We start from the raw sequence: 19,296 nt of genomic DNA on the forward strand, positions 1-19,296 counted from the left end.
GAATAAGGGCGTGCTATGGAGCCATTGCCTTTGACGCCTTCTTCAACATGTACAAACTGCTTGCCAGACCAGCAACATTTTGTATGCAGCTTCCGCAGATACACGTACAAGATTGAAAGGCATACTGGGTGATACAGAGTACACTGATGGTTGTGATATAAACAACTTTAACACTCTTACTAATATGCACCACACTGTGAAGCCACACCAAACAAGAATGACAAACACATTTCAGGAGAACATCCTCACAGTAACACAACATAAACACAACACAACAAATACCCAGAATCCTTTGCATCTATGACTCTTCCTGACTATATTTTACACCCCCGCGCCCCCAACCCAGCCCACCTTACCGACAAAAGGGGGGGCGGGGTTTTGTGCTAGCGGGGTGTATAATATAGTCAGGAACAGTCACGGATGCAAAGGATTCTGAGTATTTGTTGTGTTGCGTTTATGTTGTGTTACTGTGAGGACGTACTCCCGAAATGTGTTTGTTATTCTTGTTTGGTGTGGCTTCACAGTGTGGTGCATATTAGTAAGAGTGTTGAAGTTGTTTATATCACAACCATCAGTGTACTCTGTATCACCCAGTATGCCTTGCAGTCGTGTGCGTGTATCTGCGGAAGCTGCATACAACATTTTGCTGGACTGGTAAGCAATTTGTACATGTTGTAGAAGGCGTCAAAGGCAATGGCTTCATAGCACGCCCTTAATTTTGTTATCTGGTTACCGCCAGCAGATATTTGCGAGATTGTTGACGGCTCCTATTTTCTTCTTACCTTTGTGACACGGGTCAAAATAGCTCTTTGAGTGGTAAAGGTTGCCTATCCCAGAACTAAGTATATTAAATATTTCCGAATGGTTCAACCGCCAATTTAGTGTTGCCAATCAACCTATCCCCAGGTGCATGTCTTTGGAGGTGGGAGGAAGCCGGAGTACCCGGAGGGAACCCACGCATTCACGGGGAGAACATGCAAACTCCAGTGAATGTGAGTGAGAATGTTGTCTGTCTATCTGTGTTGGCCCTGCGATGAGGTGGCGACTTGTCCAGGGTGTACCCCGCCTTCCGCCCGATTGTAGCTGAGATAGGCGCCAGCGCCCCCCGCAACCCCGAAAGGGAATAAGCGGTAGAAAATGGATGGGTTCAACCGCCACCCGCCCGAATCTATTTAAAATCTATTTTTTCGTCATGTCACCCGCCCGACCCGTGGTTTATCCGCGGACTCCGTGGATGAGACCGCAAACCGCGCATCTCTAGTGTATAGTGATGTGCGGACCGATACTGAAATATTGATACCGCCAATACCAGATTTGTACGCTCGATATCAACTCTCAGTTTAAAATATTGATACTTTTCATACTTTAGTGGAGGGGTGTCCAAAATTTTTCCACCAAGGGCCGCATACTGAAAAGTCCAAGTATGCGGTGGCCATATTGATATACCGTATTTCCTTGAATTGCCGCCTGGGCGCAAAGTAAATATAAAACCTCTTCTCACTCTTGCACTTACCAAAGGCATGCGGTAAAAGTAAGCATGCGCAAATTATTGTAAAACCTCTTCTCACTCCGGCACTTACCAAAGGCATGCAGTAAACATTTGAGTCTGATGTAAGCTTGGACCTTAAATCCTACTGAATAGCTCTTAATCTTCTTCCCTTTATGCGATTACAAATTACCGGTATTGAAATCAGCCGCCTCCATTTTGAAAATGATGACAGAGGAAGTGTCACTCGTGACATCACGAGTTTGACCAGGCGGTAATACTAAGCATGCGCTAATTATTTTGCAAAGCGAGTTTGACCTGGCAGTATTTCAAGGCAGGCGCATACTATATATACCCTGCAGCAATTCAAGGAAATACGGTATATTGATTCAATACTAAATGCGAAAAAAATATATTGTGTCAGCTATGTATTATGGGTGACTAAGTATATTATTAATATTTTCAGTTTGAACAGTTCAGCTTTTTTTCCATAACACACCAATTGTGTTGCTCTTTTTTTCTTACATTTTTGTTTTTTATCCTGTAAGAATACAAATTAAAAAATGCATAATAATGTGACTGTGCAACTGCATAATCTAGTGTGTCAAAAGTTCTGCCTGTACAAAAATATAAATACAGAATTCAGTTACATTTATAACAGTTTATTATTGTTGTAAATTTTCAAATTAATTAATTAATTTATAAGTTAGTAATATTTCATTCTTTTAAGTTATTTAACTAACTAAACTTTGTTTATATTTTACGTATTTTCATTTTTAAGCTTCCGATATTTTTTGATCAGGGGTGTTTAAATTTTTCCACCATGGGCCGCATACTGAAAAGTCCAAGTATGCTGGGGCCATTTTGATATATAAATTGATTTAATGCTAAATGCGAAAAAATAATATTGTGTCAGCTATGTATTATGGGTGACTAAGTATATCATTAATATTTTCAGTTTGAACAGTTCAGCTTTTTTCCTATTACACACCAATTGTGTTGCTCTTTTTTCTTACATTTTTTTTTTCCTTGAAAAATAGAATTTTAAAAATGCATAATAAAGTGACTGTGCAACTGCATAATCTAGTGTGTCAATAGTTCTGCCTGTACGAAAATATCAATACAGTAATCAGTTACATATACAGTACACTTGTGATTAAGGGCTAAATAAGTAAACTCATTGATTGATTGATAACAGTTTATTATTGTTGTAAATTTTCAAATTAATTTATAAGTTAGTATTATTTCATTTTTTTAAGTTACCTAACTAACTAAACTTTTTTTATATTTTACGTATTTTTATTTTAAGAGCTTCCAATATTTTTAGATCAGGGGTGTCTAAACTTTTTCCACCAAGGGCCGCATACTGAAAAGTTAAGTGTGGGGTGGATTTTGATATTTATCATCTAAAAAATTCAAAAAAACAAATATATAAATTTGAACACAAAATGTTGAGTTATAGGCGACTAAGTATATTATTATAATTATTTTAACAATTTCAGCTTTTTCTTTTTACATTCCGTTTTTTTGCTCTTTTCTTTTTTAAATACATTTTTTTTTTTTTTTAGATAGGATAATATTTGAAAACACACACCTCTTTGAATAAATGTTTTCGTTTGGATGGGATATTATTTGAAAACACACACCCCTTTGAATTTCAGTAGAAATATTAGGTATATTTCGACAAAGTACTGATATGGGATGAGTATCAGCCTGAATTTTAGTCAGTATCAAATCCGAGAGAAATTCAATGGTATTGCACATCACTACTGGTCTATGGACAAATTCATTGGGACATGTGAACAGGAAAATTGTACAGTTGGAACTAGGACACCCACCTTCTGGAAAAACTTTATACAATAATTTGAACAGCCCAGTTTTATCATTTTTACATTGATTTGTTGCAATGGATATATGTAATGTACGAAAGGCCATTGTGTGCCGTAACCAGTTCTGTAATGTTCCTGTTCCTTTAATTTGGTAGGTCAATCTGTGACGTTTTTTCCCCCTTTTAAGCACGTCTTCGTCAGAATAGCCCGTTTCGATCAATAGTTGCAGCCAGCCTTGTGTGCGTTCACGACTAAATACCACACACACACAAACAATACACACTTGCCCACAAGTGCCATCCACCGAATAAAGATGATTAAAGGATTCTCTGGCCGGAATCTGTCTATCGTGTCCCAACTCTAAAAGAACTACGATCCCTTCCTTACATTTATACATTTCTTAGAACATAACCACACACTAAAGTCCCAGGAATTGGTACCGTATTGGTTCAACTATGAACGGTATCGCTACTTCTAAACATATTTATTGAGCTTTTTTGCTCACTTTATGTCCCTCACACAGTGTCCATTAGATCAGTGGTTCTCAATTGGGGGTAAGCGTACCCCTGGGGATACTTGAAAGGGTACGTGAGATTTTTTTTAAATATTCTAAAAATAGCAACAATTCAAAAATCCTTTATAAATGTATTTATTGAATAATACTTCAACAAAATATAAATGTAAATTCATAAACTGTGAAAAGAAATGCAATAATGCAATATTCAGTGTTGACAGCTAGATTTTTTTGTGGACATGTTCCATAAATATTGATGTTAAAGATTTATTTTATTGTGAAGAAATGTTTAGAATTAAGTTGATGAATCCAGATGGATCTCTATTACAATCCCCAAAGAGGGCACTTTATGTTGATGATTACTTCTATGTGTAGAAATATTTATTTATAATTGAATCACTTGTTTATTTTTCAACAAGTTTTTAGTTATTTTTATATCTTTTTTTCCAAATAGTTAAAAAAAAGACCACTACAAATGAGCAATATTTTGCATTGTTATACAATTTAATAAATCAGAAACTGATTACATAGTGCTGTATTCTACTTATTCATCTATCTTTTTTTCACCCAAAAATGCTGTGCTCTAAATAGGGGGTACTTGAATTAAAAAAATGTTCACAGGGGGTACGTCACTGAAAAAAGGTTGAGAACCACTGCATTAGATGCCCTTGCTTCATGGTCAATAATGCAAATTTGATGATCATGTCACAGATGGGTTGCAGCACTGTGAAAAAACCCCAGAGAGCCTGTATTTAGTATGTTTGTTCTTCCAACTCATACAAGCATACCTTTATACTCTGAGAACTGAGACTGTTCTAGCACAGCATACAGTAGTGCAGAATGTCTTGCTAAAATGAAGAAAAAGAAACCAACAAATCTAGCCCAATGTTTCACTGATAAAGATGTGTATCCCCAATACTTGTCCACGCAATGTATTTCTAACAGCGTACAGCTCCATAAAAATAAACGAGGCCAAAAACTCTTTTCATTAATTCTCTCAGGAAATATCTCGAGGACCTTGGCGGAGGGTAGGAGTGATCACATTTTTCCGCTCTATGCTGTCAGTGACGTCACTTAATAGGCGCCAAGAGACCTCTGTGTCTTCATAAAAGAGGACAGCACCAACCATTAAAGTTTTAATGTACGCTTATGAAACAAATCTGTGACGACATCTTAAAAAGTATGGCTAGATCAGGGGTCGGCAACCCGCGGCCCTGGAGCCGCATGCGGTTCTTTAGGGCTGCCCTAGTGCCTCTCTGGAGCTTTTTCAAAAATATATGAGAAATGGAAATGGTGAGGGCAAAAAAACTTATTTTTTCTTTTAATTTGGTTTCTATAGGAGGACAAACATGACACAAACCTCTCTAATTGCTATAAAGCACCCTGTTTACTTTAAACATGTTTCACTGATTCGAGTATTTGGCAAGCGCCGTTCTGTCCTACTAATTTTGGCGGTCCTTGAACTCACCCTAGTTTGTTTACAAGTATAACTTTCTCCGACTTTCTAAGACGTGATTTATGCCACCTCTTTTTCTGTCCGATTTTGTCCACCGGACTTATAACGTTGTGCATGACTTCACAAAGGTGAGTTTTGTTGATGTTATTGTCCTAATCAGACATATTTGGTCACTGCAAGACTGTAAGCTAATCGATTCCAACATGCTATTTAGGCTAGCTGTATGTACATATTGCATCATTATGCCTCATTTGTAGCTATATTTGCGCTCATTTAGTTTCCTTTAAGTCCTCATAATTCAATTTATATCTCATGACACACTATCTGTATGTAATATGGCTTTTAATTTTTTGCGGCTCTAGACAGATTTGTTTTTGTATTTTTGGTCCGATATGGCGCTTTCAATATTTTGGGTTGCCGACCCCTGGGCTAGGCAATTAATCTAAATTTGGACTTGGATTTTACCTTTTCACAATCATAAAAATATGAATAAAAAAAAAAAACATCAATGGGATGTGCAGCCACTGTGCATGCAAATTCTTGACCTTGTAACGGTAAAACTTATGAGTGGGAAAAAAAAAAAGACCACGTCTAGTAGAAGTTTGGAATCTGACCATTACTTTTTATTGGACAAAATCCTGGTATGCCTAATCAATAATCATTAAACTCAACAAAAAATAAGGCATATGATTTTCGCCTTAACGTAACCGTGGACGCAGTACTTGGCCAATAAAACGGAATCTAATGTTAAACGCAGAATATCACAGAAATTGTCAATAAAGTTATAGTGAAATAATAATAAAAATAATAACGGATTAGATTTTGTGTCGCGCTTTACTATTATTAGATACTCAAAGCGCTCACAGAGAAGTGGGAACCCATCATTTATTCACACCTAGTAGTGGTAAGCAACATTTGTAGCCATAGTTGCCCTGGGGTAGACTGACGGAAGCGAGGCTGCCGGTTTGCACCTACGGCCTTTCCGACCACTACCTATCTTTCATTCATCATTCATTCCCCAGTGTGAGCGACACCGGGGGCAAGGGTGAAGTGTCCTGCCCAAGGACACAACGGCAGCGATTTGGATGTCAAGAGGCGGGGAGCGAACCTGCAACCCTCAGGTTTCTGGCACGGCCGCTCTACCCACTACGCCATGCCGCCCCAAATGCTGTCATTGTGAGGAGAAGGGTGTCCGGGACTGCTTATTCTTTCCCAGAATGTGTCCTAAACTAAACAAAGTTGAGACGGTCACTTGAAACTAAACTAAGAAGAGAACAATCAACAATTAAGACTAATCCATACACCCGCAACACATTTCATCTGCTTGTGTTGTTGTGAACGCCATCATCAATTGAAGATCAATGCACAAACAGGACAGCAGTTGCAACTTGAGAGGCACATTTTCTCTCTTTTTTTTTTAAAACAACTTAACAGTCGTATCTACACTCGTCAAGCTCAGAGCAGCACCACACTTCACAATAACAGCGCTGTGCACAACAATCGGTCTAACTGTGCTAACAAAATAAAAGGTTTCAAAAAAGTACCTTAAACAAACATAATGTACTTATAACACTAATTGATTCATCATCAAAAATGACTATGCTTTGACTTAAAATACTGGTCAAAACTCTCCAAAGATGTATAGCACCGATAAATGTAAGGGTTTTTGCATTTTATAAAGTTTATTTTATTATTTTTTCAATTAATCAATCCAACAAAACAATACCATAATAAGGTAATCCAATTCCAAAACCAAACCAGACTCATTCAGAATAGCAATAAACAGAGCAATTGAGAGGACACACAAACATGACACAGAACAAACTAAAAGTAGTGAAACAAAAATGAATATATATCAACAGTAACAATATTAGTAACAAATTCCACATTTTGTAAAGTTTTATTAAAAACATAAAAACCACAAACTCGATCGTGGTAAAATAAGTGTAAAAGGTAAAACTATGATAATTTTTTTTAATGAAATTTCAGTAATTTTAATTTATTGACATTACTATTATTATTTTTTAAGATGTTTATTTGTAACTCATTCACATCCAATGTGCTTTTAAATTGTATTTAAAGTTGAGTTTTGGTGGTACAATAGATACTCATGTTTTCAAATTAATTAATAACTGTGTTACTAATCTTGATTTCAATATCGCTCAAAAGAATTGTGATGAGTATTTTTTCCATAATCGTCGAGCCCTGATCAAAAGGCTGCCTTACCTCTGTGAGCAGCCATGGATGTTCCAGGGCCAGGCGGTCCAGGTCGGTCTCAGGAGTGACGTTGGCATAACGGAAGCGGTTTTGGATCGGAGCGGAGGTGCAGATGTACTTGTAGAGGAACTCCTTCCCCGTCTGCTCGGCGATGGCTTTAGCAGACATGACAGGGTCGGCTGCACAGAAAAAGGAGAGAAGGGGAAAGGTGGATCGCGAGGCAGACTAAATCTAACCTAATCAGCCACAGTTTATCTGCACTAATAACATAAGAGGCAATCATTTACCACTCTGGTTATAGTCTCCTAATTGGCACACTAGTGTGTACGCACTGGCTACACTTGCAGAATGACAAGCAAATACTGCAGGGTTTTCTCTCCATGTGGCAAACCACGGCAAAATAAAATCGGCCACACCTTTAAAGGCCTACTGGAACCCACTACTACCGACCACGCAGTCTGATATTTTATATATCAATGATAAAATCTTAGCAATACGGCCTTTTTAGTTTACTAAATTACAATTTTAAATTTCCCGCGGAGTTTCTTGTTGAAAACGTCACGGAATGATGACGCATATGATGACGCTTGTTTGTGACGTTATTGGTTGGAGGGGACATATTAGCCCAGCCCCACTTACGGCTAAAAGTCGTCTCTTTTCATCGCGCAATTGCACAGTATTTTGGACATCTGTGTTGCTGAATCTTTTGCAATTTGTTCACTTAATGATGGAGACTATAAAGAAGAATGCTGTTGGTGGAAAGCGGTGGATTGCAGCTGCCTTTAGCACCGAAACACAGCGTGTGTTTCTTTGTTTGTTGTGAAGCTTTAACACAGAGCGGTCAAGCGAACATGTTTCTCTACGTCAACCAGCAAGTTTTTGGATGGGAATATTGTGATATTAAGTCGGCTCTTACCGGAGACTTCAGCGGATTATGCGACTTCCTCCTGCAGCTCAAAAAGGCAGCTGTGATCTTGGCTCCTCCATTGGCTTCTCCGAGAGACACAGGCGTTCATCGCAGCCATCCGACTTTAAGGTATGACTTTACAATCTCACTAAAACACTATTAAAACAATAAGCAGATAAGGGATCTTCCAGAATTATCCTAGTAAATGTGTCTAATTACATCTGAAACAGTCCCACTGCCGCCGCCTGGAACTGCCCTTTTTCTTTTTTTTTTAGCTTCACTCTAACTTTCTTCATTAACGAATCTTTCATCCACGCTCAAATTAATGGGGAAATTGTCACTTTCTCGGTCCGAATAGCTCTTGCTGCTGGTGGTTCACGTTATAAACAATGTGAGGATGTGAGGAGCCCTCACACTAGTGACGTCACGCGCACATTGTCTGCTACTTCCAGTAAAGGCAAGGCTTTTTTATTAGCGACCAAAAGTTGCAAACTTTATCGTCAAAGTTCTCTACTAAATCCTTTCAGCAATAATATGGCAATATCGCTAAATGATCAAGTATGACACATAGAATTGACCTGCTATCCCTGTTTAAATAAGAAAATCTAATTTCAGTAGGCTTTTAAAGGGGAACTCCACTTTTTGATTTTGTTTGTTCACTATCATTATGAAATACATGAAGACGGACAGATTTTTTTTTATATTACATATACGTACATAAAAGTCCACTTGTAGCGGAGCCAACGTCCGTGCACACACTTCCATGTCTGTGCTTCACTCCCAGACACACAACTACACTTCCTCATTCTCTACCAATCCCCTTTCAGGCACAGTGTGTTCATGATCATGGGAACAATGAACATCAATAACATACTAACATAAATATTACCACCAGCCAGTCGTTACGAGAGAGGTTTATCGTTGGGATTTTATTTATACCGATATCGGTATTCATTGGCACTATAGCCTTTGTGGAAATAGAGATGTAAAAAAATATATTATTTTTATTCGCACAAAAAAGTTGTGCACCAGCAACCATCTAACAGCTGGAAAATATTTTATCAACCCCTGCTTTTTATGTCTTAAACAAGTCAACTGTGTGCATGTGCAAGGTACAATGCAGTTGTTATGTCATCATCTCATCCACACAGATCCACACTGTGTTTCTATTCTTTACAAATGACACTCAGTATAGCCATTCAGTCATTTTGTACTGATTGTCCTATAACAGGGGTGTCCAAAGTGCGGCCCGGGGGCCATTTACGGCATGCAGCTAATCGTTTACCGGCCCGCCACACATTCTGCAAAAATTGCAAAATTGATAGTATTGCAAAAATTAAAAAAAAAAAAAAAACATTTAAAAGAAGTGGAATGAGGTTAAATCTAATGAGGAAAAAGTGACAATGTTGACACAAAGCACCATGCAGGCATTTTTTTCCCCCTTTTGTCTTTATTTTCTTTTTTTTTTCCATTGCTCAAAAAAAAAAAAGGGAAAAAAAAAATCCATGTTATAATGAATTACTACTTAAAAATTATCACTTAAAAATGTTTTATGTGGAAAAAATATTGCATATGTTGTCTGGTTGCCATATAAAAACATCAAAGTTTTGACAAAAAAGCATAAAACAAACAAAACAAAATATTAGTTCAAACTTAAAATCGACAGATATATCGGAAGTTGATCTTGTAATTTAAGTGTTAAAGGTTAAAAAAAAACCTAATACAAATGCATGACTTTATGAGTTGGGAAACTTACGGATCTCAAATATATTTAGTAGGATTTAATTTAACTTTTCACTGTGATTACTCAAAAATATTAAATAATTAAAATCAATGGTGTCCTGCATTATTGATCTTTAAGGGCTTTAACTGCTAAATAAAGGAGCTCTAAAGAAGGAATCAATAAAAGTACTATCTATCTATCTAAATACTGCATATTTCAGTTTTACTATAAAAAAAAAAAGTTGTCTTTGACAGAAAAGGCATAAAACCTTATTTGTTTTACTTTATATCAACCTCAAGTTGATATAGAGATTTGCTGTAAGCATTATTAAAAAATATGAATAATTTGACTTATTTTTAACATTTTAGTGACGGAGACCCTCTATGCTCCCCAGGAGCCCTAAGGATAAAAAAAATACATATATTTTCGTCACATACATACACAATCGTCACGTCCGTTGTGTCCTGAGCAAGACACTTCACCCTTGCTCCTGATGGGTGCTGGTTGGCGCCTTGCATGGCAGCTCCCTCCATCAGTGTGTGAATGTGTGTGTGAATGGGTAAATGTGGAAGTAGTGTCAAAGCGCTTTGAGTACCTTGAAGGTAGAAAAGCGCTATACAAGTACAACCCATTTATCATTTATTTATATTTCGTTATGGTTCGAAAATGAAAAATATCGAAATGGCCCCCGCATGCTTAAATTTTTCCATGTGCGGCCCCCTGTGGAAAAAGTTTGGACAATCCTGTCCTATAACAACATTTAAAATTTTAGTAACAAAATCCATCCATTCATCCAATTTCTACCACTTGTCCCTTTCCGGGTCGCGGGGGTGCTGGAGCCTATCTCAGCTGCATTCGGGTGGAAGGCGGTGTACACCCAATCCAATCCACTTTATTTATATTGCACATTTAAACAAAAATAACGTTTCCAAAGTGCTGCACAGCCATGTTAAAAACAATATTAAAAAAACATTACGCTCCACCAATGACTGAATAAAAACAAAAGATATATAAATATAAAACCAATATAAAAAAACAATATATAAACAAATATGATTAAAAACGATTTTAAAGGGTAAAATCAATTAAAACATCCATCCATCCATCTTCTACCGCTTATTCCCTTTTGGGGTCGCGGGGGGCGCTGGCGCCTATCTCAGCTACAATCGGGCGGAAGGCAGGGTACACCCTGGACAAGTCGCCACCTCATCGCAGGGCCAACACAGATAGACAACATTCACACTCACATTCACACACTAGGGCCAATTTAGTGTTGCCAACCAACCTATCCCCAGGTGCATGTCTTTGGAAGTGGGAGGAAGCCGGAGTACCCGGAGGGAACCCACGCATTCACGGGGAGAACATGCAAACTCCACAAAGAAAGATCCCCAGCCTGGATTTGAACCCAGGACTGCAGGAACTTCGTATTGTGAGGCAGACACACTAACCCCTCTGCCACTGTGAAGCCTCAATTAAAACAGTAAAATAGAAATCAAAGTGTATAAAAAAAACAGAGGACCACACAACTCAGGTAGTGTTAATAGCCAAAAGAATAAAAGTGGGTCTTAAGACGAGACTTAAAACACTCCACTGTGGAAGCAGTTTGAACATGGAGGGGCAGAGTGTTCCAGAGCTTAGGGCCGACCACAGAGAAGGCCCTGTCTCCCCTGGTCTTAAGTCTGGTCTTGGGCACCACGAGCTGGAACTGGCTCTCGGACCTCAGAGCGCGCGCAGGAATGTAAATTTGGATGAGGTCCGAGATATATTGAGGTGCCAGTCCATGTAGAGATTTAAAAACAAACAGCAATGTTTTAAAATCAAATCTAAAATGAACAGGGAGTCAGTGCAATCTCTGAAGAATTGGGGTTATATGCTGGCGTTTCCTGGCCCCTGTTAAAAGTCGTGCTGCCGCGTTCTGGACTAACTGCAACCGGGAGAGAGCTTTTTGGCCAATGCCAGCATAAAGTGCATTGCAGTAGTCCAAGCGACTTGAAATAAAAGCATGCACGACTTGTTCAAAAAGGTTAAAAGATAAAAACGGTTTAACCTTTACTAAAAGACGAAGGTGATAAAAACACGATTTTAAAACGCCATTGACTTGTTTGTCTAGTTTAAAATCGCTGTCTATAGTGACACCCTGGACAAGTTGCCACTTCATCACAGGGCCAACACAGACAGACAACATTCACACTCACATTCACACACTAGGGCTAATTTTAGAGTTGCCAATCAACCTATCCCCAGGTGCATGTCTTTGGAGGTGGGAGGAAGCCGGGGTACATGGAGGGAACCCACGCGGTCACGGGGAGAACATGGAAACTCAACACAGAAAGATCCTGAGACCAGGATTGACGACAGGCTCACTGCAGCTCTCGCGGTTCGTCGTGGAAGTCAAGCAACAGAAGTCTCTGAACACGAGTACAGTCTACGATGACCCCAGATTTGTTGTTAGTCGTTTTTAATAAGAAAAGATCACTAAAAGGTTTGGGGAAGTCCAGTTAAAAAAATTCCTCATGAAAATTACAACTGTACAATGAGTAGCCAAAATTTAAAAATATGAGCAGAACAATAAAAGAAAATACATACCATCCATCCATCCATCCATTTTCTACCGCTTGTTCCCTTTTGGGGTCGCAGGGGGCGCTGGCGCCTATCTCAGCTACAATCGGGGTACACCCTGGACAAGTCGCCACCTCATCGCAGGGCCAACACAGATAGACAGACAACATTCACACTCACATCCACACACTAGGGCCAATTTAGTGTTGCCAATCAACCTAATACATACGTTTATACTAATTAATTTTCAAATGTGTGTCTAATTTTTTAATAGACTTTTTACAGAAAATGTATGCATAATCGCATATTATGCCAGTTTAATGGTGACTTCACGTTCACCATGCCCCCACTGACACAGGTACATGGGCAATCTGGGGGAAACCCTGTACTGTACAGTAGCAACATGACACAATTAAAACAAGGAAGAATGAATGAAGATTAATGGCAGCTATACATTTTTATCGCAAAAGGGAGGAGTTTTACTGACCTTTATACTTTGCACACAAGCTTTACTTAGACGATGTACAATACTGTAAGCATTTGCTTTTAGTACTACTGCAACTAACACAGTCCAAATAATATAACAACTAGTCTTATCTCCACCTAGCAGCAGTATTGTTGATAAAACTGATAGAAAAACACTAAGATCATAACCACTGCTGTTCATTACACAGAGAGCCTCCATGTAGTCTCAGTGGCTCTCTCCTATTTCTTACGGGGATTAATGGCACTGTCAGGGACATTTTCACTATTGATTACCATTAGACTAGAGCAGTGTTTTTCAACCTTTTTTGAGCCAAGGCACATTTTTTTGCGTTGAAAAAATCCAGAGGCACACCACCAGCATTAAAAAAAATATATCAGTTGACATATAGGTCTTGTCTCAAAGTAGGTGTACTGTCACCACCTGTCACATCACGCCCTGACTTATTTTGAGTTTTCCTGTGTGTATTGTTTTAGTTCTTGTCTTAGCTCCTATTTTGCTGGCTTTTTCTCTTTTTTTGGTATTTTCCTGGAGCAGTTTCATGTCTTCCTTTGAGCGATATTTCCCGCATCTACTTAGTATTAGCAATCAAGAATATTTCCGTTGTATTTATCCTTCTTTGTAGCGACATTGTTGATTGTCATGTCATGTTCGGACGTACATTGTGGACGCCGCCTTTGATCCACAGTAAGTCTTTGCTGTCGTCCAGCATTCAATTTTTGTTTACTTCGTAACCAGTTCAGTTTTAGTTTTGTTCTGCATAGCCTTCCCTAAACTTCAATGCCTTTTCTTAAGGGGCACTCGTATTTTGTTTATTTTTGGTTTAAGCATTAAACACATTTTTACCCGCACGCTGCCTCCCGCTGTTCCCGACATCTACGAAGCAATTAGCTACCGGCTGCCACCTACTGATATGAAAGAGTATTACACGGTCACTCCCGAGTGCTCGACAGCACGACACTCAACAACAACACATCATTTGCACTGTTTGCAGACTATAGTTACTGGTTTGCAAAAAATATTTTTAACCCAAATAGGTGAAAATACATAATCTCCAACGGCATACTATACTGTATCTCACGGCACACTAGTGTACCGCGGCACAGTGATTGAAAAACACTGGCGTAGAGTCCCCACCGAGTCAAACGCCGGACAGATGGAAAAATGTGTGCAACATCCTCTCATCTATCTATAGCAGAACTTGAGAGAAAAATGTGTCAGGGGTGCCAATGTATATATGTGTATAAATTACATAGACACATTTAGCTGTAAAAAAATCTTCTGTACAGTATGTGTGTTTGGGTCCCTTTTATTCAGGACGCTAATACCAAAAGTCACAATGTCCGATAAGAGGTCTAAAAAAGATAAAAGTTAAAGTACCACTGATAGTCACACACACACTAGGTGTGGTGAAATTACTCTGTGTTTGACCCATCCCCTTGTTCGACCCCTGGGAGGTGAAGGGAGAAGTGAGCAGCAGCGTTGCCCGCGCTCGGGAATCCTTTTGGTCTTTAAAAACCTTATGACAGGCCACCTCCAAAAAAAGGAATGGAATTTTACAGTTTTTTACTGAATGGGACAGCCAAAATGTACATTAAAATACATAAAGTGAGATTTACAATATTAAATATGAACAATAAAACACTGAATATTAACAACATATGAACATCCATCCATCCATTTACTACCGCTTGTCCCTTTCGGGGTCACGGGGGATGCTGGAGCCCATCTCAGCTGCATTCGGGCGGAAGGCGGGGTACACCGTGGACAAGTCGCCACCTCATCGCAGGGCCAACACAGATACACAGACAAAATTCACACTCACATTCACACACTAGGGCCAATTTAGTGTTGCCAATCAACCTATCCCCAGGTGAATGTTTTTGGAGACATCTCTCCTCTTTTACGTCTCACACCAGGTCCTCGATCAACATCTTATACGATCAAGCAAAACACAACAAAAATGTAACAAACAGCAAAATATGAATCCAAAGGCTATGAAACATGTACAACATGATATATTATCACTTTTATACAAAAATTTGCTTCTGCATCTGTTTCTGACACATGCGCTTCGGGCTGGCTGCTCCGAAAACAAACCCCGCCCACTCTTCTTTGTGCCTTGTCGGAGCTGCTGTGACGTAATTACTGTAATAACTCCTATAACACTCAAAAGCACAGATTTCAACCATTAAAATACTTTCCATTAGAGATGTCCGATAATATCGGACTACCGATATTATCGGCCGATAAATGCTTTAAAATCTAATATCGGAAATTATCGGTATCAAAATGATTTGTATCAGTTTCAAAAAGTAAAATTTACGAGTTTTTAAAACGCCGCTGTGTACATGGACGTAGGGTTAAGTACAGAGCGCCAATAAAGCTTAAAGGCACTGCCTTTGCGCGCCGGCCCAGTCACATAATATCGACTGCTTTTCACACACACAGGTGAATCCAACGCTTACTTGGTCAACAGCCATACAGGTCACACTGCGGGTGCCCGTATAAACAACTTTAACACTGTTAAAAATATACGCCACACTGTGAATCCACACCAAACAAGAATGGCAAACGCATTTCGGGAGAACATCCGCACCGTAACACAAAATAAAGACAACAGAACAAATACCCAGAACCCCTTGCAGCACTAACTCTTCGAGACGCTACAATATACACCCCCGCTGCCCCCTAACCTCCTCACCTAAACCCCGCCCACCTCAACCTCCTCATGCTCTCTTTAAGGGAGAGCATGTCCCAAATTCCAAGCTGCTGTTTTGAGGCATGTTAAAAAAAATAATAAATATGGCAGTGACATGTTGGCATTCGTTTCCATAACTTGAGTTGATTTATTTTGGAAAAGCTTGTTACATTGTTTAATGCATCCAGCGGGGGCATCACAACAAAATTAGGCATAATAATGTGTTAATTACACGATCGGTATCGGTTATTAAGAGTTGGACAATATCGGAAGATCGGATATCGGCAAAGAAGACATTATCGGACATCCTTACTTTTTATAGTTCAAGACTTACGGTAATTTAAAAATGAGCACTGCACATCATAATGGCGGCAACAGTTTTGATGTTAAAGGCTTACTGAAACCCACTACTACCAACCACGCAGTCTGATAGTTTATAGATCAATGATGAAATCTCAACATTGCAACACATGCCAATATGGCCGTTTTAGTTTACTAAATTACAATTTTAATTTTCCCACGGAGTTTCCTGTTGGAAACGTTGCGGAACGATGACGCGTATGATGACGCGTGTTTGTGACGTTATTGGTTGGAGGGGACATATTAGCCCAGCACCACTTGCGGCTAAAAGTCATCTCTTTTCATCGCGCAATTACACAGTATTTTGGACATCTGTGTTGCTGAATCTTTTGCAATTTGTTAAATTAATACTGGAGAAGTAAAAGTTGAAAGATGAGGTAGGAAGCTTTTAGCCTTTAGCAACACAAACACACAGTGTTTCCTTGTTTAATATTCCAGGAGGTGAAGCTTTACTATGGATCAAAGCGGTCAAGCAAACATGGATCCCGACCACTTGTCACCTGGCAAGTTTCGGTGAAAAAATTGTGGTAAAAAGTCGCCTCTTACCGGAGATCAACGGAGCTTCTGTCCTGCTGCAGCTTCGTGACTTCCCTCAGAGATTGGCGTCATTACACCCGTGGACACAGCCCTCCGACTATCAGGTACTATTTAACTCACTAAAACACTAGCAACACAATAGAAAGATAAGGGTTTTCCCAGAATTATCGTAGTAAATGTGTCTAAAAACATCTGAATCGCTCCCAATGCGTCCATCCATCCATCCATTTCCTACCGCTTATTCCCTTTTGAGGTCGCGGGGGGCGCTGGCGCCTATCTCAGCTACAATCGGGCGGAAGGCGGGGTACACCCTGGACAAGTCGCCACCTCATCGGAGGCACCCAATGCAATCGCCCCTTTTTTTTCTTTCTTTTTTTTTTTAGTCCTTCACTCTAAATTTCTTCATCCACAAATCTTTCATCCTCGCTCAAATTAATGGGGAAATTGTCACTTTCTCGTTCCGAATAGCTCTTGCTGCTGGAGGCTCACATTATAAACAATATGAGGATGTGAGGAGCCCTACAACCCATGACGTCACACGCACAACGTCTGCAACTTCCGGTACAGGCAAGGCTTTTTTATTAGCGACCAAAAGTTGCGAACTTTATCGTCGATGTTCTCTACTAAATCTTTTCAGCAAAAATATGGCAATATCACAAAATGATCAAGTATGACACATAGAATGGACCTGCTATCCCCGTTTAAAAAGGAAAATCTCATTTCAGTAGGCCTTTAAAGGTCTGAAACAATTAAGTACAATGTCCCGCGGCCGGATTAAAACTCTTAATGGGCCGCATGTGGCCCGCAGGCCGTATTTTGCCCAGGCCTGACCTATTGGCTCCATACATTATCCATTATCTGGTGCTCATTTGGGCTGATTAAGCCTAATTATGAAGATGATGAATGGCGAGACAGGTACCTGAGGTAAAGCTACAAATTTAGGCAAGTATTGCTGCCATCCATTCATTTTCAACCGCTTGTCCCTTTTAAAACCTGCTTGCCAACCTGTTCATAATGACTGGTCGCTAGCATAAAGCAAGAGTGGCAACTAACTTTATTAATTTATTTCATGATTTTCAGTAATTTATTCAAAATTCAACTTATCAGTAAAGCCAATATTACATTGCGTTACAATCACAGTATCAAAGTAAACTTTGATTGAGTATTTGATCATGGGCTGTGACGTCATAGCAGTTGAACTTGTTTGTATATCACTTCATCTTTGTCCCATTCATTGTTGTCCAAAAATGACTCAGCGTAAAGTACTAAAACCGCGAGGCGCTAACCTTTTGTTTTGAAATACGGTCCTCGGTGAAGTCTATCGGGGTTCCGCGGTGGGAAGTGTCAGCTTTCCTGGGATCCGCTTTAGCCTCCAGTCAGAAGCAACCGTGCCCGGAGAAGAAGCTCGCTGAGAGTTTTGTCTTCCGCCCTCCATCAGCCGAGAGCCCGGCTGATGTTTGCTGGCCGCTGATTGGCTCTCAGGACAACGTTCTCTTTTGGTGCGTTCAGGAACTACAGGAAATATTATCACCCGGAGAATGACGCACTCGGTGGCAAAATAATGTGTTTGTTTTTTTTAAAACATGGGTACATTTCTACTGAAAACAGAAAATATAAAAAAAAAAATATTGTTTTGATAGAGCTTCTTGAGAGGCACTATGCGTTATAGTTTCCGTTTCAGTAAATTGGGGAGCCTTAAACGTCTCAAGTTCACACGCGCACAGACAAACAAAAGACGATTGGTTAGCTTTATCAACACATTGGCCAATCAGAAAGCTTGCTCAACAAGATATGAGCCAACACACATCGGCTGTTGTACGACTGACCCATTTCTTTTGCGATACAGATTATTAGTGCATGATTTCACACTCGTCCTTGGCGAATTATTGTTAAATTTCGCAATATACCGTATTTCCTTGAATCGCCGCCAGGGCGCTGATTAATTTAAAACCTCTTCTCACTCCTGCGCTTATCAAAGGCATGCGGTAAAAGTAAGCATGCGCTAATTATTTTAAAACCTCTTCTCACTCCGGCACTTACCAAAGGTGTGCAGTAAAAATTTGAGTGTGATGTAAGCTTTCACCTTAAATCTTACTGAATAGCTCTTAATCTTCTTCCCTTTATGCGATTTCAAATTGCCGGTATTGAAATCAGCCTCCTCCATTTTGAAAATGATGACAGGGGAAGTGTCACTCGTGACGTCACCAGTTTGACCAGGCGGTAATACCAAGCATGCGCTAATTATTTTGGTAAGCGAGTTTGACCAGGCAGTAATTCAAGGCAGGCGCATACTATATGCCATGCGGCAATTCAAGGAAATATGGTATGTACAAGTTATTTGGGGTTTAAAGGCCTACTGAAACCCACTACTACCGACCAGACAGTCTGATAGTTTTTATATCAATGATGAAATATTAACATTGCAACACATGCCAATACGGCCTTTTTAGTTTACTAAATTGCAATTTTAAATTTCCTGCAAAGTGTCATGTTGAAAACATCGCGGTATGATGACACGTGCGT

The 19,296-nt window shown here is 39.4% G+C and overlaps 1 protein-coding gene across 1 annotated transcript in view; it reads right to left on the bottom strand.

The window, feature by feature from the left end:
* The window catches only part of LOC133555938 (ATP-citrate synthase), a 69,774-nt gene extending 51,546 nt beyond the window's left edge, over window positions 1-18,228 (bottom strand). Inside the window, exons 1-2 of the mRNA XM_061905418.1 lie at window positions 18,060-18,228; window positions 7,512-7,681 (exon numbers count right to left, since the gene is read on the bottom strand). Coding sequence (XP_061761402.1) covers window positions 7,512-7,670 — 159 coding nt within the window. The 5' untranslated portion in view covers window positions 7,671-7,681; window positions 18,060-18,228. The remainder of the gene's footprint in view (window positions 1-7,511; window positions 7,682-18,059) is intronic.
* Between the last annotated feature and the right edge of the window lie 1,068 nt (window positions 18,229-19,296).

This window comes from Nerophis ophidion, linkage group LG07, assembly GCF_033978795.1.
Source record: "Nerophis ophidion isolate RoL-2023_Sa linkage group LG07, RoL_Noph_v1.0, whole genome shotgun sequence".
In the NCBI taxonomy this organism is placed as follows: Eukaryota; Metazoa; Chordata; class Actinopteri; order Syngnathiformes; family Syngnathidae; genus Nerophis; species Nerophis ophidion.